The sequence below is a fragment of the Lepeophtheirus salmonis genome, chromosome 5 (genome assembly GCF_016086655.4).
Source record: "Lepeophtheirus salmonis chromosome 5, UVic_Lsal_1.4, whole genome shotgun sequence".
Lineage (NCBI taxonomy): Eukaryota > Metazoa > Arthropoda > Copepoda > Siphonostomatoida > Caligidae > Lepeophtheirus > Lepeophtheirus salmonis.
In genome coordinates this window covers 66,944,933-66,968,473 of record NC_052135.2, presented here as the reverse complement: position 1 = coordinate 66,968,473, position 23,541 = coordinate 66,944,933, and the positions used below count along the sequence as shown (strand labels likewise).

Sequence of the window (23,541 nt, the reverse complement as noted above, 5' to 3'; positions counted from 1 at the left end):
TTCCATCTGGATCGGTTGTCTTGTTATCCTCAAAATATTTTTTGATGTAATCAGAAATAGTATTAGTAGAAAAAATAAAAAACCTTGTCTTTTTTATAATAATTGGGCCTCAGTCCTCTCATCGTAGATTAAAAATCTGTCTGGAAACAGTAAAAATATTATCAGGGGTTTTAAATGTTTGACCACAATGAATAATTTTAGTAATCCTCGAAGTTCCACATTTCTTATTTTCCTTTAGCTTTTTGAGTATCAGACTGGAGTTATTTTCAATTCCATTTTTATCCTTCTCTCTTTTTCAACTTTATCTGATACCCTGTACGTATTGACAATATCCGAAATATCAAACTATTCTAAAAACATTTTACAAGTTTGTTTGTCTCCCGTGATTTTTTCTTACATCTCTTAACCATTTTCATACTCGTTTGAATAATGCAAAACTGAAAACCACAGATGCTCTTGGACCCGATAAGAACAATGAAAATTACTCCCGAGTTATAACGAAAAAGTTCTTTTAATTCATCTTCTTCCAATATCCATTATGGTATGTTATAAGGTTTGCACAATGTTCCATTGCGTAATTCAAGATCAATAATTCCATGATCTGAGGCTGGATCAGTATGGTAAGATGAATTTCTAAAATGGAAAAACAGTTTTGGAGATACAAGTGCCAAATCAATCCTATAAAACTTGAACAAGGACTGATAGAGTTCTGAACCCTTATTATATTCCCCAAATTAGGTTTTAAGATTTACTTTCATAGAATATGTTTATTTGCATAGTATATTGATGTATAAAGATCGACGTTGAGATTTCAATTGGGGTTGAGCCTTTTCCTTGGTCGTTGAAATTTGCATGAAAAACTGGGATGGCTTTTGTTTTTGCCATAAGCGTTAATTAGAAAAAAAAATCAGAACTGGAAGTCTGTATTAAAACTTTATGCTACTTCCCTTAGAAAAACGGCACGTTCCTCAATATTCCAAGACTTGATGGCAACTGACTGTGCTTCTAAAAAAACATAATTTTTTCTCTAGAATGAGACAACGCCCACTTCACAATGACTTCTACAGCGTGATTGCCATGCAGGATAAAAAATGGGGCTAAGATGTGGTATCCTCATAATGGTATGAAATAAAGTTAAGAATGAAAAAAAAATATATGTGGGTTAATCCAAGTATAACGTTTCAAAGGTATGTCTAAGAAAAATATTATCTAATATTCAAATTATACTCAAACCTAGAATGAAGATTTTTTTTTAACATTGACTGACAATTTTATTACAAGGCATTTTTCTACAAGAAGATTATCTATTTTTTTAATTTCATGTGGACATTTTTTCATAATTTATAATTTTGGTACTATGCAAAAATTTGACACACAAATCTGAAAAGGCTTATTAATTCAGCATAATCAATAACTATTAAATTTTGCATTTTTTTTGTTTTTGTATCTAAAAGAATATAATTTTATTTACAGCTAATTGCATGATAAATCGAACAATTCCAAACACAAATCTTCACTTTGACGTTTGTAGACTTCGATATGGCTGTGAAAATCAATGTCGTAAGTAATTATCTAAAATTATTTAAATATAAATTTGCCAATTGAAGTATTTAAACAATACTCTCAATATTTTTAGGGATCATTACTAAACCTTCCAAGGGTACTGACTTGAATTAGAATAAAAATAAATTGTGTTGTTCTTATTTGCGTGTTTTGATGATCTATCAAGGGCAAAAGTTTATGAATTTGCTTATAAATGGTTGTTACTAAAATTATTTTAACTATTTATTTGCAATAATGATTTAAAATCTATTCAAATACAAAAAGATTTAATTTTTTTTTTATTGTTTCACAATCAAATTATTAATGTAAAATAATTAAAAAAAATTATTTCATTTATTATTACTTGACTTTTAATCAGTATTCTTATTAATTAACTGAAAAAATTATTAGAAATTATCAATTCTAAAGCTTTTACATTGGTTTACATATAAATATATTTAGATTTGGTATCATAGATAAAAATGTGATTTTGTTTTTCTCAATAATTGGGTATGTTTTTTTATTCTGAAATAGTTTTTATTTTGTTTCATTAAAGTTATTAATTCTAAAAGTTTATGATCACGTAATAAACTTAATAAAATAGCAAAAAACTTTTTTTAATGAGTTAATATGTTAAACTAGGAAAGAAAGTAGAGAAGCTACAATTATTTTTCAAATAATTTAATTTATTTGAACAGAGCCTCCGGAGAAAAGAAAAATAAGTATTTTTTAATAAAATATATATTTTGCGGCACTTTTCATTGCAAAAAGTATAATTTCAGCATTTGATAACGCTATTTCAATTTCAAAAAATATATTGTAATTAAATGTTTCATTCACAAGAGTTAAAAAGCATTTAAACAGTTTAAAAAAAACCGGAAATATTATAACTTTACAGTCATGAATTTGGAGTGATCAATACTTACTGTAAAATACTCTTTTTCAGATTTTTTGAAGTTCTTAGGATCCGTGAATTTCAAAAAAATGTTATATTTTTAATGATTAAAATAATAATGTTCTTTTTAAAATTATGTTAAGAGATGATTAAATCATTGTATTTAATAAATCTATGAAAATACAATTTTTTATGGTATATTTCAGTTAATAAAGAGTGGATTAGTTATAATAATTTTATAAGTCGGATTGCAGTCAACAAAAATAATATTGATCTTCATACTTCCTCCTCCACCGGGAGATATCTTATTAAGAACATCAACACTTTGACCTGTCCTTGAAATCAAATTTGAATTGGTTTGCAAAACAAAAAGTGAGATGCAGACTTATGGGCCCGTTGAAAGAGTAAATTGATCCATTCATTACATAACTATGTCTAGACAAATAAATCAAGATTAGTAACAGGTTAACCAGATTAGCTATGAGTGAAGACATTGGCTTCAAGATCTTTGTTAGAGCTCCTTGTCAGCATTCCTATTCTACTACTTAACCCATATTTAATTTCTCTCAAATAAGACATTAACTGTAATAATATTTCGATGTAATAAGTAATATTTGATTTGGATACATATTTGGTATCAAACTATTTGATTCAATATCAATAAAATTATTTAGATATGATATTTTTGTATTGTCATTCACTAAATTTTAAGATATAATATAATAAATAATAGTATATTTTATATTATTTGTGATTATTATAGAAACAATGTGGATGTTGGCAAATTTTGAATCTGAAACACCCAAATTTCGTCTTTCACTTACACATTGGACCTTTACAATTTTTTAAATGAGGGGAAGACCTAATAACGAGAAGACCATTGTCTGCATAGCTGCTTCTCTAGAAAATAGATAGAAACCAAATCAAAATTACGGATAAATTATGAACGAGACAGATATGCATTTTTTTTTAGCTTTCATGAGTGCCAGGCTTGAACAGCTGAAGTACTACTGACTAGTTTAATTATACAACACTACTCCTTCTTTTATTTAATTATCTTTCCATAGACACCTGTTATTGAATACAAGAGATCAACTCTTCTTATAACATAGTTATATTTAGAAATTCTATGAGGAAACGTCATTTTCAAGTTCTTTGTTTAACTATCTTTCCTTAAAAAATGGAATCTCTTTTAAACAGCCTTTAAAATTTTTTAAACATTAAGATATTTTCTATGAACACTAAATATTCTTATATATCACTATGCTTACCCTACTGGTATGAAGTAGATTTTCTAACCACCTATTCTCAAAATGAAATAAAACTGTAATAAATGAACAGAAACGATGAAAAATTAATTCCAGGCAATATCAAAACAAAAACATTTTCAACTAAAACTTAATAGATAGATCCTATCCTTCTCGAGATATTTGCCTCTTCCCCGAAGCCATAATTTTCATTTGAAGAACACCTTCCATTCGAGGTAGACTCTTGCGTAATGTGGCAGCCCAGTAAATAATTTCTATTTAAAAAAAATAATATGAGTAAAAGTACTTCAGACGACAGATAAACGAAAAAAAAAAATTAATTAATTTTCTATGTAGATTCAAAAAATTCATATTTATATGTAGTCGTAAATTAATTAATAAGTCACCTGGAATGGCTTAAGATAAGTCATAATGATGATTCTTAAAGATCTTGATAATTTGGGTTGTACACATTATCCTAAAGTTTAAGAACCACTTAATGTGGATTTCAAACATTTATTTGTTAATTGTAAAAATATTAATATGACCAAAATGATAAAAAAAGATTTGTAACTAATCTATTAAAAACTATAATTTTTTCTTTTAATGGAAACCAAAATATTGTTAAGGTAAAAATTATGCATGTATAGTTCTTACAGTAAATAATTTGATATCCTTCCTGTCAATTTTTTATTTATTTAGGTTTTCATTTTATATGCATAAATTACATAAAAATAAAAGAAGGATCACGTAAAAAGATCATATAAATAAGTATTTTAGTTTATAATGATATATTTCTATAAAAAAACCTACCTAACTACTATTCACATATTACTTATCAAAAACAACTAGATAAAATCCTTCACCATATCATACATTAAGAACACTCATACAAGAATATAACAAACACCAAAATAGGCGCAAATAGAAGAAAAATATAAGAAGTAATCCACCATTAAATTCTATTTTATTCAATCATATATATTTAAAATGCAAATGAATAAATAGTTTACAAAAACTTTTAATTAGAAAAAAATAGATATTTGTTTGTTATCCTTAATTAGTCAAAAACATTGTTGAAAATATAAATTTCTTTAATAATGTTGTATCCAAATTATAAAACAATTTTTCATAATCCTAAATATAAATGACCTAATCTATATTTAAAGTTAAACATTATAAAACTTAGTCAAAATTTAGGATCTTGAATAGCTGAACGAAAATGCAATTGGTCAAAAGTTTTGAAATATCAAAACCTATATTATATTACTGTATACCTATTTATTTACCTATAAATAATAGAATAATATTGTTCTAGGTAATTGAGCGGAAAGTAATTCCCAATATGCTCCATTAAATGAATAGCTATACTTTATTATATTGCCTAATAAGATTATCCATTTTATTAGAATTATGTATGTAGAATCTAGTACAATTCTCCTTATAAATTTACTTACATAATAACATGTGGCAGAACAAAATAGAGTGTCCCTAACACATCAGCAACTCTGCAACAATGAACATGAGCTGTGAAAATGAATAGAAACAAAGATAATGTATCCACTTAAGAAACAACTCCTACAAAATAAGAGTATGCATGAAGATATGACCTGGTACAGTGTTAGCAATGAAACTCTTTTTGGTTAAATTGTTTTGTATCACGATCTCCGGTCATATAACGAATTATCCATAGAACACAAACACATTCAGAGGGCTGTTAAAAAGTTTCTCCTAAAAGCTTCTTTAATTTAGTTGGAGCTCTGCTTTACAATGGAGCATCTACTATTAATATTGAGGGTCACTCCAGTGAGCCAATCAATCTTAAGACAAGTTGTAGTCAAGGATGTCCTGCGTCATCTTCACTTTTTTACAATTTTTTAAATTCATGTTGCTCGTTAGTGATTAAAGTAATCGAATAAGTTCAATTTATATGAAATGGCGTGATATTTAAGCTAAATAATAAATATTGTCATTTGTAAAATTGTACTTTTTTCTCTATGAACTACACTTGTAAAGTTTATATATCGTGTTATTAAGAAAATTAATTATATACAAAATTTAAAAAAAAGTAAATTGTTAGTCTTTTGTTGGAGAAGCACAAAGCACTTAGCACTTTCTAAAATAGTCGTCTTTATTTAGTAGTATTCACATTGATATTTCTTAATATATTGCTATTTGTATTGATCTCCACATATTTACCTATATCCAGTATAATTCCACTGAGAAAACTAATAATGCACTTTTGCAAAAACTTCCTCTCTATAATTATAATGTTGCACAATATATTATAATCAAACTATTAATAGTAATTAAATTCTAACATACTTTTACATAAGTAGAAATTACCTTGGGTAATATTAATATTTTTATATATTTTCATCTTTAAGTAATAAAACAATGCAATAAAAATTTCAAGATTATTGTTAATTTGTCACGCTGTTTATATTCACCCGCTCTACGCTCTCTATAGTGTATGTACATATAAAAATAAATATTTTTACAAACATAATTTAAATTCTTTTTAAGATTGAATAAATTAAGAGAAAAATATATATGCAAATTTATAAATGTTTTCATCGTTAGAAACAAACAAGAGTTTTATTGCTAATAAAAAAGATAATTAAAAAAATAACAAATGACATAATGATATTTTACTCATTGAACTAAAATAAACTCCTCATTTCACAAAAATTAATTATCCTATTTTTAAATGCAGACATGTAACTATATGCTTCTAGGTTTTCGCTATTGTTGTTCATCTGATAAAAGATTTTTAGTAAAACTCCATTGCAGTCATTGTATCATAATTTACTTAGAACCATAAACAACGAAATATCATCGTTACTAATATTGTTTCACGAAAACTTTTATTCAAAAATCAACGGGAAAAAGGATGTGAATTCAAATTCAGTCAATCAACGTTCAAAACACAGATTAGGAGTAAAAAAATAAAAACATCAACAATCCTCCAGTGTGAAGATTTTAATTTACTTCAGCCTTACTTTGTCGAACTGCCAATCGAAACTTGTATGTCGTATGTCAGGGAGTTACCTCGCTAACACAAAAATATAATTGTTTTTGGTAACAGCTGTCTTTGCTTCTGCTTTTCCTGTAAAAATGTCTAAAGACCCAGTCTTCATTTATTTTAGAGAGGAACAGCAATCAAAAGCTTGAGAGGTGACCATGGACTCCACAGTTTTATTTCTAATTATCACTTAAGACCCTGGAAATGTCCAACTTGTATGGGGGAAAGCGAAATTTAAGTGTTTCAATGAACTATTGGGCTACATTCACAATACTTCTATCATTATGTAATATAATTGCAATTTACCTAATTATTATGATATTTTTTTCTTTAATTTTTTTTTATTAATATAAAATGTACATATTTGAATAAGTGTATTTAATTTTTCAAGTATGATTCCAATAACTAATTAACAATAATGTCTCTAAAATATATGTTTATTCAACTTCTAAATTCTACCGATTTTGATGTGTCAGTCCTTATTTAGGACTGAAGACTGCAGTCCCGACTAGTTCAATCTCGGTCCTCTCCAGTTCAGTCCTGCATATCAATCCTTAAAACCTATAAAGTTTGGTTGTTGATGAGTTCACTCAAATTATTTCTTATTTTTTAATCAGATCTATTACTTACAGTCCGAACGATTGACAATCCTAAAGACTGATCCTAAGACTGAGCTATACCGAACTCATAAGGACTGAAACAATACTAGCTAGTGATACTACCAATGAATTAGATAATTAAGTGGCTCCTTCGGGGCTCCCACGTTGTTGTTTTTTTAGATTAAAAAACAAATTATTATTCTCGTATTCAAATCATTAATAGATCAATCTTGTTTTTTTTTTCCAATTGTTTTAAATAAGTTTCGACTTTTATGGGATATAGTAGATTTAAGGATCGAAATCGTAGTAATTCAGCATATATACTTGCTATATTAGAAATGTGTTTTGTGGTTCCGCTCCCAAACATTCTTCTAAATGTCAGAATTCACACTTTAATTTTTGATTTCTGTTATTTTCATAAGCCGGCAGCTCATATTTTATACAACTCTAATAATGATATATGTCACATACACATTCACAATATATTAGGATCATACTTTAAAAAAATGAATTATAAATATTTATATACGATTATGGTAAAAAATATTATAAATATATTGAAAAATTTAATATTTACACGATATTATTAATTTAATAATATTTTTTATATTTGCCACATAATAATTTCTAATAATTTGATTAATAAGTGGTGAAATCTATGAAGCTTTAAATTATTTATGTTGAAAATTATGAAATATACGCTTCATTTATTTAATATAATATTTAAAAAAATTGTCAAACCTAAGCTTGCTTTGCATTTGCAAAGACTATATTGTTAAGTGTGAGTTGTATTATGTTGCATCATGCATACTGGATATATAGGCACACACGAATTGAGTTTGTTCTTTAAATAACCGGAGATCGGTTTCATAAACTAATGTTAAAAAAAACGAATAATTAATATTATATTTCTTACACATTGTAAAATGTTTGGGAAGAGAGATAGAGAGCAGCTTACCTATCATTTTATTAGCTGGCATTTCATTAGATTAGCTGGAATCAGAAATGAGAAAGGAAAAAATACAAATCTGTTATAGCTAGAAAATAAAGATAAATTAGTGATGTTTCCTCCTCTATTATTCTGCAAGTCCAATAAGAACTTACACATTTATAAATCTCCTGACAAATCTAATTGTCACTCTCAATGATCCATTAACTTTATGCATAGATTTTCTCTCCTCAAGAAATAAATAATAATAATAACAGCTTTCGAGAAAAAAATATTCAGCCTGCAACTCAAAAAAGTATCGTGCTCGTCTAGGTTTGGAATTTTGATTGAACAAATAACACAATTTCAGTATTGAAGAGTCTAACAAAAATAAAAGCAAGGATAGAGAAATTATGAAAAGAGTCCACTGGTTTAGGTCAAAGTAAATACAAAGATAGAGTCCTTTTAGAAAATTACAAGGACATACTGGATTCAATAACCTATCGCCCATTCCTAATAAGGATTCATATTCATCTGAAGATGTTGTAAGAACATATAGCCAACTGTATAATTCGAGCAAGGGGAAGTTTATTCTCGATATTAGGAAAGTTTCATCTTTACGTCAGCTATGGATTGGAAGAAGTGAATCAAGAAAACATTGTTGTTCATGAAAGCATTGGCGTGATATTTTCATGAAAGTCCTGCAATGAATTGAAAATATTACCAGTACACAGTTAGAACAAAATCATTGGATTAACGGGGATGCTATATAAACTGTTAGAGAGAATGTAGGAAAGGTTCCCACAGCAGACGGAAAAAAAGAACACAGCAAAATATGATAACAAAATATCAATGAACGTTATACTTAAAGAAGGCATAATTAATTCCCTTCTTCCTCCAACATCTTTAAATTACTTTCATTTTGGGGATAATCAATCATTGAAATAGTTTTACAGAAATTGCACAGTTTGCAATACTGTAACACACATTGTTATCTACCAAAATGAAATAGAATAGAAAGAAGCATTTGAAAAAAAAAATAGATTACAATTTTGAAAATGAGTGCAGCAAAGAAAAAGGGTTTTGAATTTGCCTCAAAAGAAACGGATACAAATGATAAAATTAAATTTAATGAAATCTATTTCAAGATGCTGAAGTAAGTCATAAAAAAATATTTATCCGTATGGATGTCATTTAACATGAATAAATCATATTCTGGGGAATTCATTAATTTACCTGTGAGTGAAAGTGGGGATGTTGTGTATTTTATATTTCATTAAGTAAATTCTAATTATGGACTTATTGAGGTTGGAATGTCTAGTCATGTGTTGTATGTATATTATGGTCTCAATTATTTTTATTTTTATTTAAGTATAGATTTGGAGATTGAAAAGGATTACTTTTTATCAAATAATAAGATTGACAATGTTTAAATCATTTTTATCAATATTAGGAGGTAATTCGCTAAAAAATGTAGAAATTTCACTCTTTTTATTGACAAAAAACGTCATTTGGCTTAAATATTATCTTTGCACTACACATTACGGCTTGTTAGTTTGAGTAAAAAATTTAGTCAAGGAATGTTAATATCAAATAAATATAAGAAGTCAGTATTTTCCTGCATAAAAAAACTATAAATATATTTGTACAAAATGCAGACATTTACCCATCTTTCTATTCGTTAAGATATCTTAACCAAACGATTTTACATATAATACTTTTAACATTAATAAGTTTTACGTGAATGTTGCACACAACCTACGATTTAATAATAAATAGAAAATATTCATATGCAAAACTTATTTGTATTTTTCGTAGTGATTTCAAGAGTACAAATTAATTTTGTATTACTTAATATTAAGGAAATATTTAAAGTTTAAAGTTTTTCTTCTGTCAGTAAGTATATAAAAGTCAATTTTCTTCAACTCTTAACTAAGAAATTATGTCTTAATTTCGTAATTAGTTATTAATAGAATATTTTTTTCAATATGTATCTCCATAATCTGCAATATCATAAATAATATTAAGAAGTGGAATTATTTCTGATACCTACTTGAAATCATCTCCATCATTAAATAATTCAAAAGCTACATCATTTTAATAAAATTATTTGTATTCTTTTTTATAAGGTTTGCAAAAATTTTATTTAACTTTTGTTCTTCTCTGTCATTTACTTTTATGGATCTTAACATTACAATATTTCCATTTAAAATAAAGTGGCTTTGATACAATTATTGATTCTATCTACTTACATGATTATATTTAGAAATAGGAGATTATTCAAATCTTTATTCTTTTTCGATGAAGAAGTAATGAATTGACTTTTAATTAAGGGACTTTTCTCTGATAATGATGAATACATGTTCAAATAAAGTAATAATACTTTCACAATAATTAATTCGTCTCTGATAAAATGAATGAGAGGTAAATGGTGTATACTTAAAAAAGTAAACAGGTAATATGTTTACGGTTGTACGGTAATTAATTATTGGAGATAATCCAAAAAGAATACATAACTGACCATATGTTAATAAAATTGATTGTTAATTTTACTAGCATTACACTCTAAAACAGCCTTACCGCCCTCAGGCTAAAAGCCGAATTTATTATTATTTTTCAAACCACAGAGCACGAAAAGTACTATTGAAATTTGATTTTTTCAATAACTTTGGCCGTTAAAGCCGTTTTTTAAAATCACGTTCTAAAGTATTATTTCGAATCAGAGCCATATTTTAAAATAAATTAACTATACAATATTTTTTTTGAATGGTTTCTTCGTTTTAACAAAAAACTAAACTGAGTTGCTAATTTTGATCAGTCTAATCGTTTGTATGTGATACGTTAAGAAACAGATAGATAGTAATTGTATTTACAAAATTTAAATCATTCAACTAAAAAATTTAATTTCTTGTATACAAATGATATTATACACAAAATATACATTTTTCATTAAATTGTAACATTACAAAAGTTTTTTTTTCATTTTAGTTTAATGTTTATTAGATCTGTGACGCACCTAAAAGGGTAAATCTCTGAAAAAAAGATTTTCAAGCTTTTTGTATTATAAAACTTGGGAAAAAAACGTAAGCATATTAAAATTCAAAAAAATATTTTATAGAATATGTCTGATGTACCAACATACTATATGCTTAGTAATATCTTTCCTTTTAATAAAATTCCCTAATGTCAACTAAAATTAACTATATACGAAATTATTCAGTTCTGAAATTGATCCAATGACCGATTTCAGTGTTCCCCGGTTTGATCCAACCCTTTTTTAATCAGGGGTACGAACCAGCTTTCTCTGAGATGAATGTTCTGGAAAATAAATAACTTACTAAACTTATCATGATCACTTACATCAGATAGTGAATATTTTAACAAACATTCGGGATGCGAGAATCAAAAGATAGCACAGAATTCCAAGTGAATTGCATTCATCAAAGCTATTATAGGCATGATTCAAAATATTCATCAGTAAAGAAGGCATGGGTAAAATCAAATATATATATATTAACTGCAACTTGGTGTGACAGTCTTCAGCTTATTGCTTAAAAAATGGGGCACAATCAGAAAAACTTCGAAAGCGTCTTCAATGTGAGAAACGTACAAATTTAAGTAAATAACTTTTTTGTCTACTTTTAAAGAGGAAATTACTCCCTAAATTTTTTCTATCGGTAAGTCTATGACGAAATGGTTGGGGAAATGCCAAAATTAATGTCAAGAAGATTGATTGGTTTGAGTCCCAAAAATGCTGTGATTTAAATGATTGATGACTCATTTCAGTTTTGAATGATAAATTACTCTCAGGTGTCATTTTCAAACAAACTTAATCAACTTTGAGAAAAGGATTGGCCTTCATCAGAATGGTTTCTAAGGAATAAGAAAATTTCGGATATTCATAATGCATAGTGATGGGGCACATCATAGCTTATATAGTAGAAAAATATCTAATGTATAATTTTAAAAAGATATATTTAAAAAATATGCATTAAAATTACCAACTCATTGTGAATGGATTACTTAATTGTTTCGATTCTTGTATCTCATATCCTAATAAGGAGTCTACTCTACTTCCTAATGAGTTCCGTAAGTTTTTCTTGGATGAATTCTCCTCCCATCGTCCCTCGTGGGATTCGTAATCGAAATTGGGACATCTCTTGCGATGCATGATCAAGTTAGGAGTATCTTACTTCAATTGCATCGATTTTACTTTTCCAGGGTATAAGGTCATGAAATTGGAAAAATTATGATGATAATGTTGACTATTTGCTTGTACACCCACATAAAAAAAGGTATCATAACAAAATGAAAAAAAAACTCATTGAAGATTCATATTTTTTTAATAATTTTTTTTTTCATTATACATTGAATATTTTTCTGCAATATAAGCGATTATACTCCTTATCCCCATGTATTATGAATAAATTATAAGGTTCTTGGTTTTTCAGTCTAAAAATGAAAATATATTGAGTTTAGAACATGATACAGAATCAATGAAAACATTTTTAATCATAAAAACACTTTTATATAAGTTTAATTAATTAGTAAATTTGGAGATTGTTGTTAAGGGTAAAAATGACCCTGAACGATAATAATCTCGAATTATTATAATCCTAGATATTTCAGTATTCAGATAACTGAGAGCAAAACAGTTCTCAAAGATAAATTCGATTGTGGGCTTCAATTCATTTTTTAAATATTTCACTCCACTAATAAATCCCCTTTGATAAAGATATCGTATCGGTATATATTATGAAAAGATAATCTTGATAATTTTATTATTTACTTTCAATTAAACTTAAAGCCAATGTATCTCAAGATGATATCTTTATCTAATTTTGAATGAATTATTATTGAATAAATCGTAAATGGAAAATAGGAGCTGATGTGGTCGCGTCAAATTGCTTGGTAAGCAAAATGGCTTTTAAATTTTATGATTCAATGTTAAGAAAATATATAGCGGTATATCGCCTAGTACTTCCTGTTAGAATTAAAATAAGCATGCTAACAACTTCAAGACTAAGAATATATTTACATAGTGCCAATGTTACTACTTTTATCTTTTTAATAAATTGTTGACACCACCCGAGAAGTGGTTCAAATATAGAGTTTTTCAGGTACTCTTGAAGTTGCTGGCAAATACTTTAAAAACAGCCGTTGTAATTATTTCTTCTGAGAAATATCAACGGAAACGACCGACCATATTCATTAGAATTGTAAAATCTTAGCTTACACTTATATCAGAATACGAAACTCATAAAAAAAAATTTTAAAACCAAATAAATAAACAAAACTTTTTATCTACTTTGAACAACGAAAAAATCGATGCAATTATAACCCAGGTGCAATATATTATCTATACATTACGAACTGTCAAAAAAAAATAACAATATGGAAATATGCTCATTGAGAAATTGTATGATACTATTTTTACCAAATTAGCTTGATTTTTAGTCCATAATTTATGTTGTTTTACACCTTTTTACAAAAATCTTGTTTTTCTTACTAGGTTTTTTTTTGACATGATTTTAATTGTTTGCGAAACATATTATTTTCTTAAATTTTTGTATGATAAATAAAATTTTATGCCTTATGGGTAAAAAATTAATATTTTAATTGATTAATGAAAACTAACCAAATTAAATATTTAACTGTTTCATTAAGTGTTACCGAAACCATACGCCCAACAGGCTCCCTAATTTTGATATAATTTTATAACTAAATTAATGAAAAATATTTGTCCTGCCAAAAAAAATATATGTATGTATTTTTAACCGGTCTGAATTTTTCTCTACCTAAAAATTTTATGTCTCGTTAAAAATAAGTTATTTGGGACGGACTTATAAAGAGACATACAAATTTTGTCAAAATTTTTAAAAGGTCCTTCCTAAAAAGCATAATTTATCCTCTTACTTAAAAATACATTTCAATGTGGGTGGTTTCAATGTATGATAAAGATTAAATACTTTTTAAATATAACTTGTATTTCAAATATTCATGTCATTTGGAAATATTTTTAACACGTTTACTGACAGCTGGCATGCAAAATGTTTTGTTTTCCTTGTCATGAATGAGAGTACTTAAAGTAATATTTACCCTTTTTACGCGGGTAAACAAAACAAAGAAGAAGAATCAAGGACTCTATATATAATTTTAAGAAGTGTTTCTCTTTTGTATAATATAAGGGAAAAACAAAACACAACTTTAAGTATGAATGAGTTAACACTATATATTATTGAAACTTGTTAACACAAAAACACACTAGAATGATTTTTCTCATTAAATTGGGGGAAAATTAGGTTATCTTTGTATTGATATAATATTAATATTATATATGCATCAGATATGTAGATTAGGGGGTATCACAGGAGCCCAAAATTGAGCTATCATGCATTTGAACCCCTCAAAAATTGCGAATGGTAAAAAAAATCCATTTTACAAAAAAAAAATCTGGAGAAATATTTACTACCCTCCCTTTTTGTCCAGAAAAGTGTTTGTATGAATTAAAAATATAAATATAAAATAAACTTTTTTTTTTCTTTTTTATAAAAAAGCTTTATGTGCTTCTAAATGATATTGCACAATATATAATTTTTTGCTAAACTTAAATCCCTTACTTCTTCAGCGAGATGAACGCTTCACGTCCCCGAATTTATTGCGAATATTGACAAAAAAGATAAAAATTACTTATGAGAAGAAGAAAACTTTGCCATTATCTTTTTTTTGATTGTATATAAGTTAGTATATAATAATGTGTATAATTATCCTCAATCTTTGCTGAACGCTATTTTTAAACATATGATATGTAAATTTATCAAACTTGTGTACTGACACTTAGTTTTGAATTTCCTTAGTTTATCTCTTGATTTTAAAGTTGACAAAATGTATCCGTGTCTTTGGTTATAACCGTAAACCTTACAGGAAGCCTCTGAAACTAGTTTCACTCTCCTTTCTACAGATTGGGAATGGGATGGATATTTATCTAATTTCAAAAGCTCATTTCTTTACTTTCATAAGTTCTTTATCTGGCCATTATTGCAAGATTGGAGGAACTGAAATTACTATCTTAGACCAATCAATCATATTCATGATATGATTTTATTCATAGTTTATTTTATTAGGTATTATGAATTGCCTATGAGGGCATATGAAATTTTTGCATTCAAGACTTTGTTCAATGCAAATTTACCAACGTCTGAATCTTCATCTACCAATGTTGCTAACAATATATTTTCACGATGAGCGAAGAAAGAATTTTGCGATTAAATTTTTTGTACAATAGAGGCCATGATCAATACTTCTTGTAGTGAAATTGCAAGCAGAAAATGCTTCGAACCATCATAGCGATTTGATTGACATTTCATTGCAAACCACATTGGAGCGTAATAGTTAGAGATAAATGCTACCAATTTTAAGAGGTTTTTTCAAGGCTTTTTATTCGATAGATCATATCGCAAAATGCAATTAGCTTTGGTAAGCTATCTAGCCTCGTGCAATGATCCTAGTGATTTAAGAGGTAATTGGGAACCAGGAGGAATTTTTCCAGACTAAATTGCCAAAGCAATGTCGAAAAGGTAGCGTTGGTCATTATTTAAATATTCCAAAATATCATCATTAATTTTTTTTACTTTTCATAGAACAGGCCTGAGATTGACGGCTGTCATTTTTTGTAAATCTTCATTTATTGATTTTCCAATTGAGCCTCCATAAATACTTGGACCTTGTTGACCACCATCAATTTGTTTGAATACCTCCTTCTATTTCAATTCATTCAGGTGAAGTTGAAACACCAGCAATTGAAGGGGTCTAAAAGTTCAAGCCTCCTTACAATACCTGACCAAATTCCTACATTTGTGTTGCAATCATCACATATGATAGCAACTATAGATTCAAAGCTTTCATGATTTTCTAGAATCAATATTATTTATCCAGTTTGATTCTTTGCTTTCCCACTTCTTGGTGAAACATGGTCAATGTATTCATGTGGGGTTCTTAAATGGGGGAAAGACCAACTTTTATTTATTTGTATAATTTTAAATTTCAAAACAGAATAAGAAAGTTTATTCTTGTTAATTTAAATTTTTAGTTTAAAATCATGAAAGTTACAATTCCCATCCCTATTTATTTTATATTAATAAAAGTTAAAACAATTTCTTGTTAGAGTACAATTAAAATGACTATATGCTCCTCTTCTTCTGTGCAAAAAATATTATTGGTCGGAAACTGCAATTGCTTCTCTCTTGATGTTCAACCCTTTTAACCATTTTGGTAAAGTCGATCTTGCCATCAAAACCAATGCATTTGATGTTCATTGACTCTTCATTTGAAGATTTTGTATGAATTTCTTTGTTCTTCTGCCTTTCCCTTTTAACTTTTTTCTAATCTGGTATATTTGAAAGCGCATTTAATTCCATATCTTCTAAAATAAAAATACATATAGCAGCTATTGCTCTATCTGAAAACCAAAATCAGACCGTAATTAAGTACTCTTGAACAATGGTTTGATTTAAAGTTGTCGTATAAAAGAAATAAAATAAAAGCCGGCAATTATAAATGATATTAAATTTTAATTTCTTTGTTCCAAATGTACAAAGTAAATTTACTTTACAAACATTAAGCAAATAATGCTTTCCACATTATTATATAATAACATATATAGAATAATATAAAAAAAAGATATTGACAGAATTTTCTCCTTTTCATCAGTAATTTTTATCCTGTTTGTTTATTTTCGTACTAAATCATGGGGCGCACAACATTTATCTCGATGTAGAAGTAAGGGATTTAACTTACTCAAAATATTACATATTTTGCATTATCATTTTTTTAAGCACATAAAGCTTTTTTATAAATAAGAAAAATATTTAATTCATCAACTTTTTGTTTTACTTCAAACAGAAACCATACTGGCAATTTTTTTCTCCGGGATTTTTTTTATAGGGAAACCGATTTTTATTTACCATCCACAACTTTTGAGGGTCAGAATGCGTTATAGCTCAATTTTGGTCTCCTGTGACACCCCCTAATGTGCTTATTATTCTTAAAGACCTTATATGTTCCTATTCAAAGTCTGAAAAAATGTATCAATTTTATTGAAAAGACATCATTACATCCCAATAGTGTAAATAAAATTTTTGAACTGTGCCTAAGATTCCTAAAATGATCAACTTACATAAGAAATATCAATGTAAATCCCAAAAATGACCAGAGTGTGTATATGAAATATTAAGTTGTTTATAAAGAATTTTTTCCTTAAATTTTGATGTTCTTGATTTTTTTTTTCGATATTGTTTTCTTGTGGATATGTTGTATGTCAACACAAAAGCAATATTTAATTAAAAAAAATCCAAGAAGAGGATAATTTTTCATAAAAAAATTCATAAACAACTGAATATTTCCCCTTCCATTATATATTAAACATATATTTTTTTAAATCTTATGGAAGAAATAGCTTTTGAATCCTGATTTCAAGTCATAGACACATCATTTAAGTATGGATACTAGTAAAGCTACATATTTGGAGTATAACTTAATTAAGGTGATGATTTAAGTCTTAGAAAGTGAAATGAACTAGTGAATAATTAAGTATTTGGTCTGAAGTAATATGTACAGTGGTATAATACTAATGTTCTACCTATAATAAAAATACATCGTTTGAAATATTTTTAAATTCGATTAAATTCAACGTGGTCACCATTAAACATTTTGAAATGAGATTATTATAATTATGGCAAGCTACGCAAAGCATATATTTTTGCTTTTTTCAAGAATTAGGTGTTTAATATTATTACGGTTAACTCGCACTAATAACTTCATGATCGATTTGGTCCTAAGCCTTAATCAGTAAAGCTTCAGGCTCTATAAATTCTTGAGACTTTGTGCATGGCTTTGCCGCAATAATTGATCCCAAAAAGTAACCCTTACGCTAAAAAAAGGTAAAGGTAAAAAGGTAGTTTTGAGGCCCTTCTTCCAGCGGAATTGTATTTTTTTTTCCACCAACGAAATTTTTTTTTAGCTAAACAATGAAAACGTCATGACAGCTAAGCTGTTTTCCACCCGAACAATCTCCACGTTGACTTTCTGTTTCATTTATCTTTTTATAGCGTCGCTATGGGATTTTTTTTCTTTTATTAGCTAAACGATCAATTTCCGCTGGGTTTCAATCAGAATCCTGTATGTGAAATAATATTTCAATGACTTAAACAGATGAATTGGTTAATTATGAATGAATACACAGAAGATGAACTTCGTACCATAAACCTCGTGAAGCTAGATATCAATATATTTAAGATTACCCTCCTTTTGCATTCACCATCTATATGAACATGTAACAATTAGCTGTTTTTCAATTTCAAGAAAATCAATCAGTAATTTCGAGATAATTCACATTTTAATACACACAAATATAAATATTTTGACGATTTTAGTATCAACGAAAGAAAAACAAATACCCAATTATAGTTTATAAGCCTACGCGCTAACCCTTACGATTAATTAAATTTTCAAAATTATAGCTTAGTGTGAAGGTGTCAAAATATTTAAAGCAGGAAATATCTTACCTAGATACTTAAATCTACAAGCATAATTGTATGCTATTTAATCTGCATATTAATCATAAAACAAATAAATGTCATAAGATCCATTTTTGCAGAATTTTATGAAGGAATAAAAGGTTTAAAAGCATATTTACCAAATAAAAACATAAAACAATTAAAACATTAATAATAAACTCTTTTAATATGCATCAACATGTATATAAACAAGTTTAAAAGCTACAAAATTAGATATTAACATAAGTTTTAGTATTTAAAAAAGTTTATAAACTTATATAGAATTGATACTGGTAAAGTCATTAAAATTTAGTACCACATATTTTTTGCAAACTCTGAAAAAAAATTAAGGTCACATGAATTAATGCATTTTATCTTAGTTTAATTAACAACGCCAAAAAGATACAATCTGCACTTAAGTTATTTCGTCTTTGTCTAGATCTAAATTCCTGCAATTTATATTCTGAACAGGCTATTAAATTATGGAATATTATTTAAATTATTGTTTTCGACAAATTATAACATTATACTGTCCTGTTTTGGGGTTAATATTTTGATTATCTTTCAAATGTACATTTTCTTAAAATTATAATATTAAAAAGACTGACTTTGGCAAATTTTGAGGGTTCTCAGTTCATTTTTAAATTAATACAAAACATTTTAGCCTGGAAAATGATTCTTATGGGTCAAAACATACACTTTTTTAGGCAGCTTGTACAGGCCAAATATAATGTTATAAGTAAAACATTCCCTTTTTAGAATTTTTTATTATTTATTTATTAAAAATAGTATGCCCTTTGTTTTTTAATAATTAAAAGGACGTTTATATTATATCTATATTATTATTTATAGTTTAAGGGAAATATCAAGTTGGAAGAACTATGACGAATGATACATTTTCTTTTTTAAGTATTAAAAAGATAAACTTTGTTTAAATTCGTGTGATCTATACTAATTAAAGTACGTTTTGAACAAGAACATAACGTTGTAACTACAGATTTAATTTTGATTGGGGTTTTCATCCATTTTTCAATATTGTAAACTAAGTATCAAGGCATAATCTTTACTTTAAATAAAATTAAAGCGACAGTTTCCTAAATATTACAATATACGTAGAGGTGACGAACATAACCATTGCATAATGTTAAAGCAACCTAATATGTTCACATATTTTTTGATAGTTCGAGAAGTTTATATGTAAAAAACAATAAACCGCAAATTATTATATTTTGTAGCCAGACCAAAGGAGGAGTCTATGTTGTTGATCAATTGGAAAATTTGTATAACATATCAAGAAATAGTTTTTGATGTCCTATAACAGTTTTCTTTGCAGTATTAAATATTACCCGCATAAATTATTGCATCACACATATATAATCCGCAAAACAAAATTAAGCGTCAAAAATACATTAAAAAAATTTTCTTGCAATTGTTTGCAATTTCATCTCCGAAGAAGATTATCAAAATAAAGACTCATCGTAATATTTGAAATATTATTCTATTATCATTAAATGAAGTGTTAAATGAACCATATTCCTCAGTAAACTAAAAGTAAAAAAATCTTACATTTCTCCAAGATTAAAAGACAAGAAGACAAAATTTACGTGTAATCTTTATAAGAATATATATTTGTAAACAACATAGTAGTAGTATTTTTAAGTGTTTTACCTGCAGCAAGGATTTCATTGAAAAAATGATTTGATGATTTTTATTAATCTCTAAAATTTCAAAAATATATATAAATTCAATTTACCATGTTTATATTGGTTAACTGAAGGGTATAAGATACAAAAATATAAAGAAAATATATTAAATTTACCTTAATAATATAGATGACATATTAATGGGATTCAGTTACTATGGTTATAAATCCTCTTTATCTAGAGTATAAGACAATAAATTAAATGATTGACTCTCATCTACACCAAATATATGTATATAAAAAAATTATATATATATATAATATATTTTTATACATTTAAATAATTACAATATATTGTTTTAAAGTTCACTTATTTCCAAAATTAAATTCAATTAATACTTCGTACTTTTTTACAAATTATTAAATCAATTGAAGCATACGTCAAATCTACATAAAAATCATAAACCTATGACAAGGCAAAAATAAATTCTTGATAAATTAGTCTCTACAGATTATTTTTAAACATAATAATTACAATCTGAAAAATATTAAGCAATCCTTCCGGAATAACAATTACAAATTTTAGAGCCAGACAAGTCAAAAGATGAAGCTGCAGTATTTTTAACATTTTAATTGATATTTACGAGTGCAAAATGGTTGGAATATTTATAACAATGATGCAAAATATAAAAACTATGTAATTCAACTGTTTATTAAATACGTTATTTTTTTTTGGACTTGGAAATTACTCAGTTCCCTAAGCGTGTTAGAAGAAGGATGTTCACTTACAATGGGTTAAAAAAATTGAAAAAACAAATTATTTGTTCCATGTGTACAGAATCAAAGCACTAACAAATCATTTTTAATTTGTTGTCATTTTTGTATCCATATAAAACAATACTGGCTCTTTTTTAAAAGTGATTGGTGTTCACAAGTATTAATAAAACAATAAAGATTAGATATGATTTATTGCTTATAATATCATAATTTTTTTAAAGCCTTAAAAAAATGATTTTTTTTCCGCCCCTATATTTGTGAAACGAAATAGAAAACCATGAATGAGTAAACTGTATGTATAATAAGTGAATTTTGCTCATAAAAATAAAATATTGTATCATTCAACCTTTCTTCACAAAAGAAACAGAAATACGGGTATAATCAGTTGATAGTTGTTATTTCCAACTATTTGATTATTTTACAACAATTTTAGGAAATTGTTGACAGATGAAAAAGAGGTAATTTATATTCAACTAATCAACGATCAGAACACCAATCCAAGGAAAATAAGATTAACAATCAATTGCTGACATCAAAATACAACGTAAGTTTTTACGTTAGTGAAGTAACACCCTGAGAGCTTTTTAAATAGTTAACAATAAGCTTAAGCATTTTTGTATTCTAGCAAAAAAAAACCTTTTAATGTTTTTATTTACAACTAAAAGTACAAAAATAACCATATCAACCTTTAAACCATTTTTAAAAAAATCAGTTTTTTATAATATATGTTAGATTTAGAGCCTCATATTGACCTGAATAAACAATCAAGATAGTAATTAAAATTAATGTAATTTATAAATAAACATTTTAGCATTCAAAAGATTAATTACTTAGAAAAAAGTTTTTACATGGCAAATCATTCCTAAATAAAGAAACTTATTTGAAAGGTAAACTTTTTGTATATATTTTCCATCTCTTTATATTTTATTTATATTTAAGTGGATTAGTTGTGATAACTAATTAATTAATATTATGTTTTAGAAGCAACGATATTAACCCCAATATAAATATGCTTCTTATCCAATATATATTATTACAGATTTAGTCATTTAATCGAATTAAATATTTTAAATTTAATAATTTTTGTCATGCAACCTGAAATTGCATAGTTATTATTATTGACATAAGAAAATTAGAAATTAAAGAAGGAATGGAATATAAAGACCCATTTTGACTATCAGTCTTCAATCTTTATACATATACAGACCGTAATGTCAATTTATTATAATAAACATTGCTAATTTACCATTTTTTGATGTGGAACATAAGTAATGAAAAATGTAGTTCAAAATTTCCAACCTTTGCAAAAATAGAAATTTTAATGTTGCATTAATTATGAAATATTTCTATAGAGCCACCGATTTTCCTTTCAAACTAATTAATGAAAAATAATTTGATCAAATAGTTCAACATTTATTAAATAAGTTAATGACGTGTGAAAGGTCTACATAGTTTTTTATTCCTAAAAATAAATTCTTTTTTTATCTATTTCAAACTCAAATTCGAATGTTTAATTGTTGCAACCGTTCATGGCTATTGTGGAAGTTTAGGGTTTGTATTCAAATTCAATTAGTGCTCTAACTACAAAATGATTAATTGGCAATTGGAATATGAAGGCCGATCCTCACACTGTATTGGCTCCAAACACAACAACTATACGTATCGACTCAATCAGACTAGCTAATAATTTTTGGGTCGCTTTCATATCTGATAGGTTATGGTATTCAACCATTGAGCCCCTTTCAATGACAGTTTAGATAAACTGAGGTGCGATATGTTGGCTCTGAGACTCTCCTACATGCGAAACATGACAACTTTTGTGAAAACTTAAGAAAAAAAAGAATAAAAGAATATTTATTTTGGTTTTCAATTTGATCTAAAAGAAAACAAAAGCTTATCCCAATGTTTATCAAGGTTATAGAACCTAAGCATTTAGTTTGCGTGCAATTATGATTATTGTTGGCAACCTGAACAGTATTTTTTTTTTAAATGTAAAGCTGCTATTATTTTTATTTAATTATTGATGGGAGAACATATAGTATAAAGTATAACCACAAATGTTATAGCTCATAAACGACTGAAAGTAACGCTAAGCATTTGTTATGGAACTATAAGTGTCAGAACCTTTCTACTTAGTGTAGAATTGAGGATCGAAAAATGAGTAATTATCTTGCTTGACACAGAGGGAGATTTCTGTCTATTTATTTTACTTCAGAGCTGAATCATCATGACAGCCAAGCTACTTTTTATTCAAACAATTTTCAAATTTTCAAGATATACATCTAAATTTTCAGTTTCTTTTTTTTTATTCCAAAAATAAGTACGGTTTACAA

General features: G+C 26.9%; 1 protein-coding gene across 2 annotated transcripts in view; it reads left to right on the top strand.

Moving 5' to 3' along the window:
- The window catches only part of Alk (Anaplastic lymphoma kinase), a 312,304-nt gene that overhangs the window by 83,720 nt on the left and 205,043 nt on the right, over nucleotides 1–23,541 (top strand). For both annotated transcript variants that reach the window (XM_071888914.1, XM_071888913.1), the window contains exon 3: nucleotides 1,474–1,560. In XM_071888914.1, coding sequence (XP_071745015.1) covers nucleotides 1,474–1,560 — 87 coding nt within the window. The remainder of the gene's footprint in view (nucleotides 1–1,473; nucleotides 1,561–23,541) is intronic.